The 21,177-nt window shown below is 37.3% G+C and overlaps 1 protein-coding gene across 1 annotated transcript in view; it reads left to right on the top strand.

Moving 5' to 3' along the window:
• Nucleotides 1-21,177, top strand: part of Mical (Molecule interacting with CasL) — a 624,164-nt gene that overhangs the window by 190,038 nt on the left and 412,949 nt on the right. Inside the window, exon 7 of the mRNA XM_090389022.1 lies at nt 21,017-21,136. Within this exon, the coding sequence (XP_090245148.1) occupies nt 21,017-21,136 (120 nt within the window). The remainder of the gene's footprint in view (nt 1-21,016; nt 21,137-21,177) is intronic.

Genomic DNA, 21,177 nt, shown 5'->3' with positions numbered 1-21,177 from the left:
TTCATTATTTTACGTTTCAGACAAACTGGGATATTGCTCTTCAGTATGTGACTATATTTCCTGAATGCTATCCATCCAAAATTTATTCTTCTCTTGACTTCCAGCCATTTATCATTATTACAGCTAATAACTTGTCCCAGATAAGTATATGACTCCACCTTTTCAATTACTGCTCTTTCAATAATTATTTCCCTTTCTGTGGCATACTTGTTCATCATTACTTTTGTTTTAGCCATATTCATCTTTAGTCCAAAATCCTTACTAACTGTGTATAACTGATTAAGATTTTCCTCTAATTCTTTGGGATCGTGGCTTATGACCACAATGTCATCTGCAAATCGTAAATGGTTTAGGTACTCTCCGTTCACATTGACTCCTTTCTGCAACCAGTCTAATCTTCTGAAAGCTTCCTGAAGGGCAGCAGTAAACAGCTTCGGAGATATTGTGTCTCCTTGTCGAACTCCTTTCTCAATTTTAAATTTGCTACTGTCTTTGTCTAGTCTAATAAAGGAGGTAGCACTCTCATATATTTTCTTCAAAATCATAATATATGGGGATCTATGCCTTGTTTTGCAGTGCCCGAAACATTGCCTTATGCTGTATGGAGTAAAATGCCTTTTCATAATCCACAAATGCCAGGCATAATGGTGTTTTATATTAATTTGCTTTCTCCATTAGCTGTGATATTACATGAAGGTGATCCATAGTTGAGAATCCTGTCCTAAAGCCAGCTTGCTCTTTCGGTTGATTCTCATCAAGTATTTCTAATTTGTTAGTAATGACTCTTGTGAACAACTTGTAGATGTGGGATAACAAGCTAATTGGTCTATAATTTCCAATTTCTGATTTATCTCCTTTCTTATGCAGCAAAACTATGATTGCATTATTCCACTGCTTAGGCATCACACCTTTTCGACTGCACTTTGTGAATAGCCTTGCCAGTTTTTGTGTTATGTCTCTTCCTCCCAATTTTAACAACTCTACAAGTAACTTCGTCTTCCCCCGGGGCTTTCTGATTCTTCATTTTCTTCAATGCATGTTCTACCTCATCAGGAAGAATATCGGGTATGTCGTATGTGTTGCTACTTTGCCATTCATCTTCCCCACTGCTGGCATCATTCCCCTGCTCCTTGTATAATTCTTTATAGTAGTCTTCTGCTATTTGAATTATGCCTTCTCTGCTGTTTATAAGTACACTATTGCTATTCTTCAGTTTCAGTATTATTTGTCTTTCTGTATTACTGCTCATGGCTGCTGATTTAAATCCTTTGTTTTCCCTTAATACTTGTTCTACTTTTCTTGTGTTAAATCTTCTTATGTCCTCTCTGAGTCTCTTTCTAATGGCTTTGCATAACTCGGTATACTCAATTTTCTCCCTGTCGGTGTTTTTCTTGCTCTTCATTTGTCGTCTTCGGTTCATCATGACAAGTGTTTCTTGACTAATTTTTTTGTTCTTTGGATTTCTTTTTCCCTATAGGTTTCTTGGGCTTTATCACTTTCAGAAAGTTGTAATATTCCTCGTTGTTATCTTGGTCCTGAGCAGTCTGCAGAAGCTCAAACGTGTTCTTATGTTTCAGTACATACTGCTTTTTCTCCTCCTCTGTTATATCAAAGACCTTTGTATTATTTACTCGAGTCAGTTTTTTCCTTTCCTACATCTATATCAAGTGTACATCTTACCATTCTGTGATTACTTCCAACATTTACCTTATTCAGGATGGTAACATCATTCACAATATATCTTCTGTTAGTGAGGATGAAGTCGATTTCATTAGTAGTTAATCCCGTGGGGTAGTGCTGATGTAAATGGAAGGGGACAGGTCATAGAGCACATTCTCTCTCTGACAATGACCTCTCCTCTCCTCTCCTTTCTAAATTGAGAACAAACACCTTCCACATGAAAAACCATATATTTTCTGCCATTGATCTTTCTATTTGCTCCCCTTCTCTCTCTCTCTGTCTCTCTCTCTCTCTCTCTCTCTTCATTTAGTGGAATATCTTGTGTGCCTTTCTCTTAACAGTGGAAGATTGATCAGGCTGGAATTCCTTTCAAGATCTGGCAAATTTTGTCATCACCACGGTCAGTCAGGAGCTTATCAATGATGTAGTCATTCACTTCTCAAAAAGCATAATCTATTATATATGCATAATATTGCATAATCTATATGCAATTGCAATTCCAGAAATATCCACTCAGTTTCCACTTTTTCCCAAATTCCAGTGGAATTCAGAATGCACATTAGCAAAAAAAAAAAAAAAAAAAAAAAAGTGCAAAACAGAGTCTGTGGATATTTTAACAATATCCCACCACACTTCATCTCATAACCTTTAAACGTGCATGTGCTAAAGCACATTATATGTGTGACATTAGCACCAAAAGGAATCTTGGATCTGTTTTGCTTCTATTTTTCCACTCTAAGAAGGTTCTGGGACGTAATCTGGAAAATGAAGGGGAAATACATAGCACACCCTTAATTGGTGCTGCAATATAATGGATGCACTATTGCAGACTCAACTGCAATAATAGCCAGTGCTCTTAGGGAAAATTTTCAAACATCTCAGCAACATCATCTTATTGCCCTGAGTTTTTGGTCCTTAAACAGAAAGCTGAGAAAGAGGCTATTAATTTTATATCAAGGGCATTTACCATCCATAAGCTGAAAATAACTCTCACCCTTACAAAGGCAAGCACTGTTGGACCAGACCCCATTGTGAAATGATTAAACACCCATCACCAAAATCCACGGACCACCTGTTCTTCCTATACAGCAGAATCTTCCTTGAAGAGCAATTTCCAGACCTGGCACACAGCAACTGCTCTTGCTTTTGCTAAGCCAGGAAAGGATCCTAAGTTTCCAACAAATTACTGTTCTTTTGTGCCAACTAGCTGTTTGTGCAAAATATTGGAAATATACATGCTTGCTTTCTTTCATCGCATGCCTCCATTTAATACTACCACTATCAGATGTCACCTTCCTGTTTTTATCAGAAACTTTATATCCCGCTCTTTTTCCAAGTTCCAGTAGGATCCACCCACTCTCAGCCCTTTTGCCCAGAGGGGGAGGAGTACTGCAAGGATCTGTTTTAAGTGTTATGCTTTTTGCCATCAAAGTAAACTTTGTTACTGAACAACTTTTTCCACCTGTAAGCAATGCCCTCTATGTCAATGACTTCAGCTAATTTATAAGTCATGCAACATGAGGATTATTGGGAGGCAACTGTAACAAGCCATTAATCACCTTAACTCCTGGTCATTGGCCAATGGGTTTAGGTTCTCACTGGAGAAGACCATATGTGTCCATTTTTGTCACAAGTGTATCCTTCACTCTGAACCTGAATTAAGACTTGGATAGAGCACCATTCCAAATAGTAGCAGAGACAAAATTCTTGGGACTCATATTTGACAGAAAGTTGACATTTTTTGAAACATATTTGTCAGCTATACCCAAAGAGCATGAGAAGGCTGAATAGAGAAGAAAAATGCATGGGATGCTTATAAATTATCAAGCGACTCAGAAGCCTATGGCAGATATAAGTTAATCTGTAATCAGGTCACAAAGGAGGTTCGGCAGGCGAAGGCAGATTACGAGAAATCCTTGGCAAAAGATGCTAAGAAAAACAGCAAGGATTTCTTTACTTATATAAACTCCAAAAGGAAGGGGATGAATCTGATTGGTCCACTTGACATCGATGGTTCGACTGTTGATGATCCTGCTCAGATAGCAAACAAACTGAATGAGTATTTTGCATCTACATTCACACGTGAGGAATTATTAAGATTTGAAAATGGCAGAAGGTTATCAAATTGTAGCAGGATACTTAATGATTTTGTAATAACTGGAGCAAAGGGGAAGAGAAACTGTTGAAGTTAAACGTAAGAAAAGCACCTGGGGTGGATGGGATCTATCCAGTTATATTAAAGGAGGCGGCAAAGCAACTAAGCAAACCCTTAGCCATAATTATGATGTCCGTGAGTTCCACAGACCTCATAAGTCTGTGGAACTTAGGAGGTTCCAGTCTGTGGGAACCTCACCTTGGACTCAGGGGAGGTTCCCACGGACTGGAGATGTGCAAATGTATCCCCAATTCATAAAGGGAGATCGAAGGGTGACACGAGTAATTACAGACCAGTTAGTTTAACTTCTGTTCCGGGTAAAATAATGGAGTCGCTGGTTAAAGATGCATTGCAGGATCATCTAGACAAGACTGCAGCAATAATTCAGACACAGCATGGGTTTGTTAAGGGAAAGTCTTGTCTGACAAATTTGATAGGTTATTATGATGTGGTTACAAAGGAACTGGATGCAAAAAATAATTTTGATATCATATATTTGGATTTCAGGAAAGCTTTTGACACTGTTACACATGGAAGACTATTGTACAAATTGTAGCAGAATGGTATTAAGGGTAAGTTGCTACAGTGGATAAAAGGATGGTTAAGTGCAAGAAGACAGAGGGTGGTAATCAATGGGTGCTGCTCTTCTTGGACTAATGTTATTAGTGGAGTCCCACAAGGTTCGGTGTTGGGTCCACTGTTGTTTTGTATATTTATCAATGATATTGATGAAGGTATATCAGGCTTAGTGTCGAAGTTTGCAGATGATACAAAGGTTGGCAGGGTTGTTAATGACAGTAATGGCAGTGTGCTACTGCAACAGGATCTAGATAATTTGAGCAGATGGGCTAAGAAGTGGCAACTGAAGTTTAACCTTGACAAATGCAAAGTACTGCATATGGGTAGAAGTAACCCCAGAGAAACGTACCAACTGTGTGGTACTACACGTAAGGTGGTAGAAAATGAAAAAGACCTGGGAGTAATTGTGCAGGCAGATATGAAGTTTTCTGAGCAATGCAGACAGGCTGCCAGGGCAGGTCATGGGGTTTTGTCAATGATATATAGGAATTTTGCTAGCAGGGAAAAGGAGGTGATTATCCCTCTGTATAAGGCAATGGTCAGGCCACGCCTTGAGTACTGCGTACAGGTCTGGAGGCCTCATTTTAGGAAGGATGTAGATTTACTTGAGCGTGTACAGAGAAGGGCAACAAGATTGGTGAGGGGAATGAAGGGATCCTCTTATCAAGAGAGGCTTAAGTTCTGCAAATTGCAGTGGCTGGAGACCAGGCACCTGCACGGTGATCTGATTGAGGTGTATAAGGCCTTGAATGGGTTCAGCACGCTGAATTCTGATGGGATCCTTTCACTTGTTCAGATTACGAACCTAAGTATTCATAAATTCAAATTAAGAAAGGACAGATGTAGAATAGATGTGCGGAAATTTGCCTTTAGCCAGCGGGTGGTTAATTGCTGGAACAAACTTCCATCTGTCGTTGTGGAAGTTGATAGGTTGAATAAATTTAAGGAGGAACTGGATAGGCATTTGGAGGGAATGGTGTGATTTTTTTTTTTTTTTTTTTTTTTGGCTGATGCTGCATAAGCTCATACATTTGCTGATGCTGCATAAGGTCATACATTTGCTTTCTTGCATCACATGCTACTACTACTACTACTACATGTTCCATGCTCTCTGTCTATTTCTTGGGGTGCAGACCACTGTAGTCATTATATCATTTGCTTTTGTGACCAAAATTAGATTATGGGTCTCAGGTATATGCTTCAGCTAGAAATAGTGTCCTTGAGTGGCTTGACTTCATTCACCATCAGGCTATCCACTTTGCTACTTGTGCATTCAGAACATCACCTGGCCAAAGTCTATATATATCAAAGCAAATGAACCATCTATGTCGCTTCAGGAAAAACAGTTGTGTCTACAGTATGCTTTTAGCTGACCGGGCTAGCCGGATGGGTAAAGTGCCTGCCTGGCAACCCAAAGGTTGTGGGTTCAAATCCTTCCTTGGGTTTGGATCACAGTAAATGCAAAATTTTTGGGGGGTGCATTATGGCCACAGAAGTGATGCACCAACAACTAACAAAAAAAAATATGCTTTTAAGCTGAAAAGCCAGACCAAACCCATATGAACATCCATTTTTAAGCCACGATTGGAAACTTTTTATATTACTTGCTGTACTTCCAACCATCCACACCTCCATAGCGAGGTGGGCAGGAGCAGCAGTGCATAGCACACGCTTCTTGATTAGACGGGAGTTCGAGCCCTTGACCACCAAATATGGAGGATGCGGAAAAGTCAGGGAATGGCTACCGCATATCCTCTGGGCAATATGGCCTTAGTTGCTAATGCTCCTAAAAACTAAATAACAAACAAACAAGCCAACCCTCCATTTGGTATTTGTGTCCAAGAGCTACTCAGAGAGCTTAACATCACAGCAGATAAGGTTGCTCAATTACCAAAGTAGCCCATTACACCCTGGCATACCCAAATACCAGCATGTGACTTCTCCCTTATTAACTGGATGAAGTCTGATACCCCATCCTCCTACCTTCAGCTTGATTCACAGCAGCCCTGATTCTTGGCCCATTAGTCCCCTTTAAAGACTACAGGCAAGTAATGCCTATAATGACTTCGGGGTAATTGTGCAGGCAGATATGAAGTTTTCTGAGCAGTGCAGATGGTCTGCAAGAGTAGCTCATGGTGTCTTGTCAATAATATACAGGAATTTTTCTAGCAGGGATAAGGAGGTGATTATCCCCTTGGTATAAGGCAATGGCCAGGCCAGGCCACACCTTGAGTACTGTATACAGGTCTGGAGCCTCATTTTAAGAAGGATGTAGAGCTGTTGGAACAAGTACAGAGAAGGGCAATAAGATTAGTGAATGGAACAAAGGGTTGCTCTTACAAAGAAAGGCTTAAGTTTTGCAAATTACAGTGTCTGGAGACTAGGCACCTGCAAGGTGATCTGATTGAGGTGTATAAAGCCTTGAATGGTTTGAGCATGCTCAATGCTGATAGGATTCTTCCTCTTGCTCAGAATAATCACCTGAGAGGGCATAAATTCAAATTGAGGAAAGATGGTTGTAGGATAGATGTGTGTAAATTTGCCTTTAGCCAGCAGTTTGTTGATTGTTGGAACAAACTTCCAACTGTCGTTGTAGAGGTAGATAGCTTAAATAGATTCAAGGCAGAACTTGACAAACATCTGGAGCATGTGGATGGGTGAAGTAAGGGTGTTTTTTTTTTTTTTTTTTTTGGCCGAGCTATATAAGCTTGCTTTCTTGCATCATGTGCCTTTGCTAATCAATCAATGGCAGTCTAGTCTGGGCAGAGATCGTAAAGAGGAAGTTGTTTTTGCTTGGCTTTCCTTAAGACAGTCATCTAACACTTTCCTTTCTGCTGAGGACTGATCACCTTTCTATGTGCAAGTAATGTGATGCCTTATATTTATCTGTTAAACATGTTTTAAGTCTATGTACAAATTTCAGAAATGCACATTTTACTACTTTTAACCATCCGAATGAGCCATATATGCTCAGTTAGATTTAACAACGTGTCGGCAGTTTTTAAATTTTTAAAAATGATGAATATGTATACACTTATATGAAATGTCCAATTTATTTTTACTCTTATACTGAATTTTATTTATTGATATGTATATATATAACCTTTTGACTAGGTAACATTTTTAAAGCTTACCAAAATCCAATCTTTTTGAAAATTTAGCTTTGTTGTGGCACATTATAACCTAGTCATTTTTATGCCATAAAAACTGAAAATCAAATCAGATTGAAGCAAAATGGCTTTGGCTGGAATTTTTTTTATTATTATTAGCCATATAGTGCAAGGAAGTCTGAGTCTTATGCTGCACCAACCAAAAAAAAAATTTCTGATTTACCCTGTCATCGTATAGTATACACAGATGATTTGGTAATTTGTGTTCCGGGGTCTTCAAGGTTGGTCTTGGAGACAAGGATTAAGGAAATATTGGAGGATCTGACCCAATGGGTTACATTACATAAGTTGAATATCTCTGTAACAAAAACTAAGCTGATGGTTTTTAAAGGGGCTTTCAATTATGATCGTCCACCTACTGCACGTATATATAATAAACAAATAGCATATGTTAAAACCAATAAGTATTTAGGAATAACTATAGATGATAAGTTAAGTTTTACAGAACATGTGGAAAATTTAGTGAATAAAGTAAGAACTTTTAGTGCTGCTATAATAAGGATAACTAGAACAGAATGGGGCTTAAATAAAAAAACCCTTAGATTGTATTATAAGGCTGTTTTCCTGCCAATTGTTTCATATGCTGCTGGTATTTGGTGTAGGAGGGCAAATATTGTTAGAATAAAAAATAAATTAAATTCCATACAGAGGGTGATGTTATTAGCAATTAATCGAGTATGTAGGATGGTTTCAACGAATGCCCTTCACGTGATAGCTGGGGTGTTACCCCTGGATTTGCATGTGATATATAGAGGGATGGTGTATCATTTAAAGAAGGGTAGAGAAGTTAGCTATATGAGAATAACTTCTAATACATCTGTTAATATGAAAATTGAGATAAAAAGAATATTAAATTAATTATATAATATATGGCAATGTAGGTGGAACGATAGTACGACTGGTCTAGTCACCAAATACTTTTTACCAGATGTTTGCTATTTGTCATTAAACAAAAAAATAGATTGGTTTTTCCCAGCTATGACGGCTTCTTTTATACTGACAGGGCATAGATCATTAAAGGCAAAACTGTTTCAGTTGGGTATAGCGACAGATAGTTTTTGTATTTGTGGGATTGAAGAAGATTGGAAACATGTATTATTGGATTGTAATCTGTATACTGAAGAAAGATCTTTGTTGTTTCAAACAGTTTTAATAAGTAATGTTAATGAATTACACTTGCTTGTCTCAGATAGAGATAGATTTAATGCTTTTCAACAATTTTGTCTTAGTGTCTTTAGAAAAAGACGACAATTACTGCAAGCCACTCGGTAATACCTCACTCTTTTTTTTTTTTTTTTTTTTTTTTTCTCTCGTACCCATAGTTTGGGTTTTTTTTTTTTTTTTTTTTTGTACCCATAGTTTGGGCTTTTTTTTAAATTAATTAATTTATTATTTTTTTATTATTATTTTTATTTTATTATTTTTTATTTATTTATTTATTTATTTATTTTTTTTTTTTTTAGTTATTTTTGATATTAACCCTTTTCTTTTTTTTTTGTCTTGTACTCAGGATTGGGCACCCTGAGTGCGGGATTTGCTGGCATCCACTGGTATGGCACACCCGCCGATGGATGCGGGACTTTGTGCTATAGCACAGACTATTGGAACAGGCCCGGCTTTACATGACGTCGAACGTGCACTGGGAATTGGCTGTCCAGGAGGTCCAGGGACAGCTGCTTCCTGGTGGCAAAACGGCCTGACATGGATAACACATACTGCAGTATTGTAGTGTGTGTTAATACTATGTCAGGCCCATTGAACAGGAATTATTTCCTCACAGAGACAATAGGTGGAGATAGGCATATGCGTAGGGGCCGGCCGCCATAAACAGGGAACATACATACATACATACATTACCCTGAGAGAGAGAGAGAGAGAGAGAGAGAGAGAGAGAGAGAGAGAGAGACAGACAGACAGACAGACAGACAGACAGACAGAAGTAGAAGGGAATCACCAAGAAAGAGAAGAATGATGATATCTAGCATCCAACTCAGGATCCTGGGTATGCCAAGCCCATACTCACTAGATGTGAGCTTTTGGGGTTAAATTGTTAACCATCCTTCCCACATTCAAGTGATCAGCAAACTTTGACAGCTTACCTGGAATGCTCATCAATATGATTTTTGAAAATTAGAAATAAGAGGGGACCTAATCCGCAGGGGAACCTAATTGTTATGCTAGTCCATCTTGAAAGATGACCGTTTATGACAATCCTCTGTCTCCTGTCTTTTAGCCACTTTGTAGGCCTGCAGGATTTCATCAGTAATCCCTGTTTGTTTCTATTTTATATAGCAGCCTTCTGCAGTATCAAAAGCTTTAATAAAATGTGGTATGAATGTTAAAATAATTACCCAAATTTAATTGTCCTTAACCACAGACTCCACAATCTTACCCATCTCATCTTTAGCACCGTCTTTGTGTATTGAGAGACATAAGCACTTCTTCAGTCCAAGGGGATTGTGCCGGAGTCTGACTCTTTCATTAACACCATCAGCCGTTTGATACATTCCTGTGCAGCCTTTTTAATAAACGTTGAAGCTCTTTATACCAATCCTCTTTTTAACATCCTAACAGATTACAATGTCCTGTGTGGTTGGTTCTGGCCAATTTCTCATTAACCTAATGCTATTTTACATTCAGTATAACGACATTGAATTCTCTTGTTAGGTCTTGATAGATATGTAGCTTATATAGTGAAATTTACAATTTAATTGTAACTTTACTGCACTCTACAATCAATGCAAAATTTGCAATCATAATTTTCTTGTTTAATACTGTAGCGCACATTATAAATAAGATTATACTATATTGTATTAGTAGAATTACATTAAATGTTCAAGCTTTTATTTGTTTTGTTGCTAATTTTATAAACGATCAATATGACAACCGTTTTTCTCATTCACCTGGGTGGGGGGGTTGTTTTACAGAGCTTTGACTGCATAACTGAATATGTACGATCTCACTCTAGAGCCTTGCTTTCTAACTTCAGTAACATTTTATAATAAATACTTCTCCGGATCATTAAATCATTTATTTTACAGAAATCTGACTCCTTAACATTCCCAAGAGATTTGAGCTTGCATGCAAGCTCAGATCTATAGATTTTACACTGCAACAAGGGACCTATTTGATTTATTCTGTTCTTTTATTTTATTTATTTATTTATTTTAATTTTTTCATTTTTTTTATATTCTTATGAGAAGAACTGCCTGTGTTTAGCAATTTTTGATACTGGTTTGTAATCTGCTTTTGCTTACTATATGTAGTGAAATATCCCATGTGGAGTATTTTACACTTCATTGTTTCTGTGTCTTCTGGCACTATAGCTTTATTTCTGTTTTGATTGGTGGCACTTATATCTTATAATTCATAGTATTCAACTGAGCTATTTAATGTGAGATTGCCATTTCACTCATTTCTAAATTTTATATAAAATAGTTTATTTGTGGTATCCTAAACTTCACTGCTGCTTTGCCGGCTGTGTGATAATAAAAAGTATTAGTGTTTTAGTGGGGTACTTCCCTGAGTGTTCCGGATTAACATACCACATGGTTGGTATGTTAATCTAGGATTATTGCCACCTATTTGCATTAACTTGCATTTGTCGATGTTAAACTTCATACTTCAGTTTACATGTACTTAAATATTGGTATTATGAAACAACAGGGATTACCTTTATTTTAGATATAGGAAGCTTCTTTTCCAACCAACTCTCCTAGTCCAACGTGCTAATAATTCTTTGGAAAAGCGATATCAATTTTACAAAACCTTAGAGATGAAACTACATGAAACTTCGATCAATATCCGTAGACCATTCCTATTGTCCGACGATTGGTCACTTATACGCATACGTGAAGAACAAACACTACAACATAAGACAAAAGTTTCGGATTAATTGTGAGTTGCTCTATTCCTGTGAACATGACACCCCTAAAAGTTCTAGTCTGACTTAAGGAATGTAGAGAATAATCGCCCCATATTGATTAAACTTTTTAGACCCCTAAATTTAACTCTAATGTCAAGCTGTAGGACCGAAGAAAATAATCGGTCCATATTTATTAAGCGATTTAGACCTTCAAAATTTAATTTTATGTCAATCCACATAATGGTTTCCTTGCTGCCAGAGGTATGGTGTTTGAAGACAGAAGTCTTGAGTGCTCGATGTTGAGACCGAGGGGTCTGAACACTATGGTTCTGACAGTGGGGAAGATGTCCCACATGTTTTGTAAAATTGATAACACCTTCCCAAAGAATTATTAGCGCATTGGACTTGGAGAGTTGGTTGGAAAAGAAGCTTCCTATATCTAAAATAAAGGTAATCCCTGTTGTTTCATAATATAATAGAATATAGGAATTATCGAGCACTTAATGGCTCTCTATTATCAAATCTATTAAATACCACAGATTGTAAACTTTACACTTTGCTTTCCCTCTCCGCTCAAAATTTAAAATTTGATTTCTACCTTTTAGAACTTTACTTTACGCATACGTGTATACTGACTTAATTGACCACTCAAATTATACATTAATATACAACACCATGGCTGAATGGTTAACAGGGTTAAAACAAGACTATACTAGAATTATATTGAAATATGCTGCCAAAAAAATATCATATCCTGTTTTTAAAACAATGTCTTTCTGAAAATTTAATACAGAAATTTGCTAAATTTCGGCTAGGTTTGAAAATCCAAGGAATACAAAAATTAGTTCTTACTACGTCAAGCAGCATAGTAAAACTAGCTTTAAAATCTCAATTTAATCTAAAAAAGATATATTTTAAACAGATTCAATGATATTGCAATATTTTTAGAAAACACCTAAACAGTATTGATTGGAATAATCTAAAGCAAGCCATTCAGTTAAAAATTGATGCCGAATCCACCACATTAGAGAATAGACATAACCTAAAATTACAATCCCTTAGGGGTTTTCCTCATAACAGAGGTCATTATTCATCACACAATCATTTTGAGAATCTGAGTGCATACCGAAACACCAAAACCGCAGATAAAAATTCCCACACCTTTCCCAATAGAAATCTACCACATATTAATGACTTCCGGGTGAACAAACAAACAGACAATGTCTATTTACACACTGGTTCTCATAGCAACCCTAATCCATCAGATAATGTAAAGAACTTATCATCTGTTATGCTAACTTCTCAGCAAATAGCCCTATTAAATAAAGGTTTAAATTATAATTTACCGCCGAGATTCCTCCGCAAGAAACAAATGATTAAGGCGCCTCCATAGCCAGGTGGGAAGGAGCAGCAGTGCGTAGCACACGCTTCTTGATTAGACCGGGGTTCGAGACCATCACCACCAAATACGGAGGATGCGGAAAGGTCAGGAATGACCACCGCATATTCCCGGAGCAATATGGCCTTAGTTGCTAATGCTCCTAAAAACCAAATAACAATAACAAACAAATGATTATTGATTGATCTTGAGTTTGCTCTTAGAGACTTGCCTCAAAAAAATGTATTAATCCAACAGTCCTGTAAGTAGTAGATGACTTTCATCAACCGGTGAAATACCACCGGTTGATGAAAGTCATCTACCGGTGGTATTTCACCACTACTTTGCTTATTGGAGGCTTGAAGTGGTGAAACCCATGTTTAGTCTCTAGAGCAAAGTTTCCGGCATCCCCCTCTCCCCATACTTCTCCTTCAACCCATGCATGGTACTATAGGTTTTGATGCCTTTCGTGTTTGGGGTTTTCATAAAAAAAAAAAGAAAAAAAAAAAAGACTAATCGAATCATAAACCAAACTATCTCCTCAAAATATCAAAACGACATAGAGAAGAAGCTAAAGCTTTACACACACACTTAGACAAAACTGCGATATCATTATTCAAACGGCTGACAAAGGCGATACAGTAGTTATTCTCAATAAAGGAGACTATATAAATAAATTATACACCATCATTTCTGACACAACAACAAACGAAGAGGTTGCACCATCAGAGTTCAACAGCCTAGTTAACAAATGCAGTGGATTCCGGTTATTTGGGCCACCGGTTAATCAGGGCAGCTGTTTATTTGAGGCAAATCTTAAAAAACAGAACCTAATCGAGAAAATAGCCAGGGTTACTTTGCTTAATTGGGACAGCATGCCGTTTAATCGGGGCAGGAGACCGCAGCACTGGAGATTACCCTACGATTGTCTCCGATGGTACCACACGGTTTGGTCGAAATTCTGGAGGTCACAGCCATAAAACAATAAAAACAATTAGCAGTCACCTGTTTATTGGGCTTTTCTGTTAGTGAAATCTATCATAAACGGACAGTAAACTCGATCTTACTGAATTTGCGATAATACCGACAGCTGGAATTCTGTGGGTTATTATGGTGAAATGTGTTTACACTTCCATGAAATCTTTAATCATATAAAAAAAATTAATTTTCAGATCTTCTCTTCATTCCTATTTTTAAAGCTTTGTAACTCGTTACTCCGTTCTCACTTGCGCGTATCGTGTTACTTGCAATTTGTGTGTGCTGTGATTGCTTATCTTTTTACTGTTTTAAATTTTAACCTCCACCCACAAATGTCAGTGAACAGAAATGTCAACTAGTTAGTATGTCCATATTACAGTACGCATTAATTATTCCGATTTTCACGTATCATTTAATTTTTTAATTGGTAAGGTAATAAAGGGTAAATTTGTGCTTAATATATATTTACTTTTATAGCCTGTGGATAATATTCCTCCTATTTTCTCTAATTAGAATCGTTGTTTAATAGAATTAAAATTCAATTCACAAACGTGATCACGATGACCGGCGCTTACTACACATTGTATAGTGAACGGTACTTTACTGTGGTGACTTCGTCGTAACGTGATTTGATTGTACAGTAAACCAATTGTAAGGGAGGGGGTACATTATATTTTTAACTATTTATGTGAAACTTTGGATAATTGGCGCTGCCACTTAATTGGGCCAAAATACACTAGTCCCAATGTGTCCCAAATAACCAGAATGGACTGTATAACAAAATGCTCACCACCTATAGGAAAGATGACCACATCACTATGGCCCAACTTAAAAAAATTAAAGCCCGCACATACAATATCCCAACCTTATTTGGCCAAGTAAAATTACACAAAACAGGATTCCAATACATCCAATCATGTCATATAAGAATTCAGCGTTTGCTTCCTTGGCCATGTTCATCTACCCAATTCTAAAACCACTTCGAGAACGCCTAACATTTAACATAAAAAACTACGATGCTTTATTCATGAACCTTAAAGATCTCCATATCAAGGAAGGTATGAAGTTATATTCACTGGATGTGACCTTACGCCTTAGACATAGTCTGGGCCTACTTAAATGATGATAACATAAAAATGAATAACACCAGACTCCCCAAAGACAGAATCTTCGAACTAACAAAACTATTAGTAAATGCTAATTACATTCTCTTTCAAGGAAAAATATGCAAACAGATTTTCGGCCACCCAATGGGCCTAAACATCAGTGGACTCATTGCTGAACTATACTTAGACAAATTAGAAAAGATCTATCTTGATCCATTTATACCACAAATCACATATTATGGAAGATTAAAGAATTATGAATATTTCTTTAGAATATTGTTTATGGTCAAATTATCTATGATAATTAGGATGACATCCTAATTATCATAGATAATTTGACCATAAACAATATTCTAAAGGTTTTTAATAACATCCATCAGAGATTAAAATTTGAATTAGAAATTGAAGCAGAAACCCACTCCATAAATTTACCATACACAGATTAGACCATATACTAAATTTCAGCATATATAGAAAACCTACTACTAAGGGAATGCTTTTGCATTTCCACAGTTATTGTCCCCAACCAGACAAAAAATCGGTCATGCTGAATCAATTTCTTAATGCCTTTAAATATTCTTCCACCTAGATTTCTCTAACGACAGAAATAAATGAATTAACTACAAGATTCTCAAATAGAAGTTACCTGCTAACCTATATAAACAAAGTTAAAACAAACATTGCACAAAAATCCGACAAGACCAAAATACATTTCATTACCATTCCATATGTCGAGTACTGGTACAATAAACTTAACCAAATATGCAAGGGAACCAACATGAAAATCATAGCAAAACCCATGAACAAATTATACACATTCTTCAGAAATCGACCTTCAAACACCACATTCCAATCACAGCATGACCTGGTATACAGCATCCCATGCAAAAATTGCGATGCTGTTATGTAGGATCTACCATGGGAGTGGCACAGTTTCGAGCAAAACAACATGAAGCTTCTGTGCGGGCGGGTCATTCAAATGCATCAGAACTTTCGTTCTGCGCAATAAATGAACAACATTCATTCGGCTTTAATGAAACAAAAATTATAAATATTCAACACAACTACCACAAACTACTTATTTCGGAAACCTTAGAGATTAAACTACATGAAACTTCAATTGATATCCGTAGACCATTCCTATTGTCCGACGATTGGTCACTTATACGCATGTGTGAAGAACAAACACTACAACATAAGACAAAAGTTTCGGATTAATTGTGAGTTGCTCTATTCCTGTGAACATGATGCCCCGAAAAGTTTTAGTTCGACTTAAGGAATGTAGAGAATAATCCCCCCATATCCATTAAACTTTTTAGACCCCTAAATTTAACTCTTAATGTCAAGCTACAGGACCGAAGAAAATAATCAGTCCATATTTATTAAGCGGTTTAGACCTTCAAAATTTAATTTTATGTCAATCCACGTAATGATTTCCTTGCTGCCAGAGGTATGGTGTTTGAAGACAGAAGTCTTGAGAACTCAATGTTGAGACCGAGGAGCCTGAACACTACGGTTCTGACAGTGGCGAAGATGTCCCACATGTTTTGTAAAACTGATATCGCCTTCCCAAAGAATTATTAGCGCATTGGACTAGGAGAGTTGGTTGGAAAAGAAGCTTCCTATATCTAAAATAAAGGTAATCCCTGTTGTTTCATAATATAATAGAATATAGGAATTATCGAGCACTTAATAGCTCTCTATTATCAAATCTATTAAATATTGGTATAATTATTCATATCAGTTGGATTGTTGGTTGAGAAGTACTGAGTCAGGAATGTTCTAGATCTTGCTGCATTCATTAGTTTGGAGTAGTTTCTAGACTATGTGTACCACCTGCTCTGTGCATGTCAGATGGATATATAAAGGAAATCGCTTAAAGGTCAATCATATGGAGTTATAAGCAAGCCAATTAATGTTGTTATATATTGGTAAACTAATGCTCTTTTTATAGTTAAATTACAATTGAACATTCTTTTAAAATGTTACACCGCTGCATTAATTCCTCAAAGAGCTTTTGCTATCTGTGCAGTAATTACTCAATTAAATCTCATAGTTTATAATTCCACTATTAAAGAAAACATTTGAACTTTATTTTGATTGCAAATTAGGTGATCAGGAAAAGATATGGGTTCCTCATATATGCTGCACTAATTATGCAGCATATGTGAGAAATTGGAAGTTTGTGAACATTTTTTGGACAAAACAGAACAGAGAACAAATAAATCTTGTTTAAGATTTTATTACAAACCTACCAAAATGTTATTCACACTGTCTAAAAATACACTTCCTTCATTCCCATTGAGACTTTTCCCTGATACCATTGGACACCATAGCAGTTAATGTGGTGAATTTTTCATCCAGATATTGGTATCATGGTGAAATTTTATCAAGGAAGATGGTAGCCTACTGTGTTGCAGGCTATTTCTGGACAGTTATCACAGAGGCCCCTGATCATTACAAAGGAAAAAGCAAATGAAAAAAAAAAAAAATATATGTTTTTCTGCCATTTAAAATGCTAGTTATATAAACTCATGAACCAAAACATTATGACTACCTATTTAATAAAGGTGTTAGACTACTTTTTGATGATAAATGCTTGCACTTGGAGTGGTACCTTCCATGGTCTCCACAAGACCATGGAAGTGTGTCCCTAGGTATCCTGTACCAGACAGATAAAAGGATATTCGAGTGTTCGGCAATGGAGCAAGCCACTGGCGTGGATTGGCAAATGCTGCATTCAACTGCATCTCATGTATGTTTGATGGGATTGATGTCAGGAGAATTTGGCGACAATGGAAAATGGTTTTGAGGATCACAACCAAGCACACTAAGTGCTTGGGCACGATCCTCAATCCATTCCTGAAAAATGTGGGCATTATGACACGGTGTTGTCTTGTTGAAAGAGTCTAAACACGCCCTCACTGCCATCTGTCAGTGAGGGCATGTTCAATGAGGATGAGGGAACCCAGTGATGTCCATAAAAACATCCCCAAAGTGTGATACCGCCACTGCTATTCCCATCCAAAACAGTGTGGGGCAGTGCAGTCTGGTTACAGATGTTCACCTGCTTTCTGTTGAATAAGCACCCATCCTTCAGCCTGATGGGGCTGGAACCTTGATTTATCAGACCAGGTTGCTCTTTTCGGTTGTCCTCCAGGAACAGTGCTCCCATCCCACTGCAGGCAAAGGCATCAATGACTATCAGTGATTCCTATCAGGAGTAGGTGACCTGTTCAGTTACATGAACAGGTCACCTACTCCCTAGGCTTATCCACAATAGCTTCTGCTGAATGGTATGCCCTGATTATAATCTGCTATTAATTGAGAAATTGTGAGCTGTCTGTCATTAGCACACTGCCATTACTGTCAATAACAGTCCTGCTAACCTTTGTATCATCTGCAAATTTAGACATTAAGCTTGATATACCTTCATCAATATCATTAATAAACACAGAAAACAACAATGGACCCAACACTAAACCTGATTAACCCACTAATAACATTAATACACGAAGAGCAATGTTCATTGATTACCACTCTCTGTCTTCTCCTACTCAACGATCCCTTTATCCATAGCAGCAATTTGCCTTTAATGCCAAACTGCTCCAATTTGTACAGTAGCCTTCCATGTGCAACTGTATCAAAAGCTTTCCTAAGATCCAAATATATGAAATCAAAATTATTTTTTGCATCAGTTCCTTTGTAACCACATCATAGTATCCAATCAAAGTGATCAGACAAGCCTTCCCCTTTACAAAACCATGCTATGTTTGAACTATAACTGAAGTCTTGTCTAGATGATACTTCTTTAATCAGTGCCTCCATTGATTTCCCCGGAACAGAAGTTAAACTGACTGGTCTGTAATTACGACCAGCTGAGTCGGTGTGAATAGAAAACGCAAGCCACCTGGAGTTATGAACTTCAGGTGGCTTTCACCAAAGTAAAACAAAATGAGGTAGAGAGATTTTAAGCTAGAGAAGATCGAAAAGAGGAGATTCCAAATTACCAAGTCTCTAACAGGGAATATTGGAATGGACATATGCACAAGTACCACCTTTGAGGCGAAGGGAATCATACAGCGAATAATTTGAGCAACTGAGATGAGCAGTAGTTGAATCAACCGATAACTGAGATTCTGTCAAAAAAAAGTACATGGGGTTTGGCAGACTGCAAGTGGAAATGCCATATAACTTTGCATTGGGGGCCACTTTTTCTAGTTACTACACTGAGTATATAACTATTTTTCTTCATTCTTCTGAGGAGATTATGTGGTTTTTGTAATTTTGGTGTATCAGGGATATAGTAGTAATATTGTATTCGTTATTCCCAAGTTATGTAATAATTGGTTTACATAATAAGTCCTGGAACGTATCTCATATGTATGTTGTGTATAGACTATCTGGCTTCTTCAAATTTGGATTCAGCTCATCAAAATCTATGCGATGAACCTTTTTTTTTTTTGTTGTTGTTGTTGTTGTTGTCTAGTGTAATGCCTTAATTTTCTCGTTGGATTTATTATTTTTTAAATTTTATTTATTTGCTTTGTTAACTTGTAATTTTTTAATGCAGTGAATTCTTCAGATCTGTCTGTTAACAGTTTGATGTTAATGGACATCAAACCGTTAATATATATGTTATACAATGTGTCTCAAAAATATTGGTACAAACGTTTAGGGGAGGTAGGTAACATCTAAAGGAATATGAATCGCATAGGAACCCATAACCCGAAACGTCACCGTAAGTTGGTACACGGTGCTGTTCATCAGTTCGTGAGAGGGAAAATTTCTGGTTTACTCGTTCAAGCAGTAGTCGCCGCACCAAGAGCATGCATCAATATACGAACTGTGAACTGGCAGACATGCACCTAGTGTATGGATTAGCAGAGGGCCCACACGGTGTGCGCCCCCATGTGGCACAATATCGCTTCGCAATAAATGTGTGGGCATGTATGGTCGGTGACTGCTTATCGGCCCATACCTGTTACCATCCCACATGAACTCTGCTAAATATCGGATCTTTCTTGAACAAGTTCGACCAGGGTTACTTGACGATGTTCCAGCAAATGGGTGCCTCCCTAGCTAGGTGGGAAGGAGTAGCAGTGCGTAGCACACAATTCTTGATTAGACCGGGGTTCGAGCCCATCACCACCAAATACGGAGGATGCGAAAAGGTCAGGGAATGACCACCGCATATCCGCATAGCCTTAGTTGCTAATTCTCCTAAAAACTAACAAACAAACATCCAGCAAATGTGAGACGCAACATTTGGTTTCAACATGATGGGGCGCCTGCCCATTATGGAAGGTGTGTTCGTGACCATTTGAACAGTTGTTTTGGGCGTCGATGGATTGGCCGTGTTGGACCCATTGCCTGGCCCCCACGCTCACCTGATTTATCGAGCCTTGATTTCTTTATGTGGGGGGCCTTAAATCTATCGTGTATGAATCGCCTGTGGAGACGGAAATGGATCTCGTGGCGAGACATGTCTGCGTGCTGCTACTGTCAAAGAAACTCCAGGTGTGTTCGACCGTGTCCACCAATCCATGCTGCGTTGGTGTCACGCATGCATCGCGTCTCATGGTGGAACCTTCGAGCATCTGTTGTAACATCATGAAATGCATCCATCTTGTACTCCATTGTTAATATTATGTCAAATAAATGTTTGCCACTAATTACTGTCTTATGTCATTTCTGCTTCTTGTGCCTCTGCTATTACTTTCCCGTGACGTTTCTGGTTATGGGTTCCTATGCGATTCACATTCCTTTAGATGTTACCTACTTCCCCAAAATGTTTGTACTAATATTTTTGAGACACCCTGTATATGTTAAAGTTATGCCAAGAAATTTTAAATAGAAAAGTATTAACTTTGCTATTTTGAGATCGGACCCACTCTGCAGATTTAATACAGTAGGTTTGATTATTTAGTAATATGTTTATTAAGTTGCCTGCCAAATTCATTGCAGGCAGTTGTGTTCGTTTCTGTGTGTTAATTATTTATTATCATTTTAATTGCATCATAAATATTTTTAAATATTTCACTTGATTATTCAGTACTACAATTTGGATTCACTACTGATAAAAATTATCATCTATTTTCTTAGGATATGAGAGAACAAACAGGAATCGACCTAGAAAATATTGTATATTATAAAGATGATACTCATTATTTTGTCATGACTGCCAAAAAACAAAGTCTTCTGGAAAGGGGTGTTATTATTAATGTAAGTACTAATAAATGTAAACTTTTTTCTTTTTATTTTAT

The sequence above is a fragment of the Mastigoproctus giganteus genome, chromosome 14 (assembly GCF_048544385.1).
Source record: "Mastigoproctus giganteus isolate SK-2022 chromosome 14, ASM4854438v1, whole genome shotgun sequence".
Taxonomy (NCBI): domain Eukaryota; kingdom Metazoa; phylum Arthropoda; class Arachnida; order Uropygi; family Thelyphonidae; genus Mastigoproctus; species Mastigoproctus giganteus.
The sequence above is the reverse complement of the archived record's forward strand: the minus strand, read 5'-3'. Positions and strand labels throughout refer to the sequence as shown.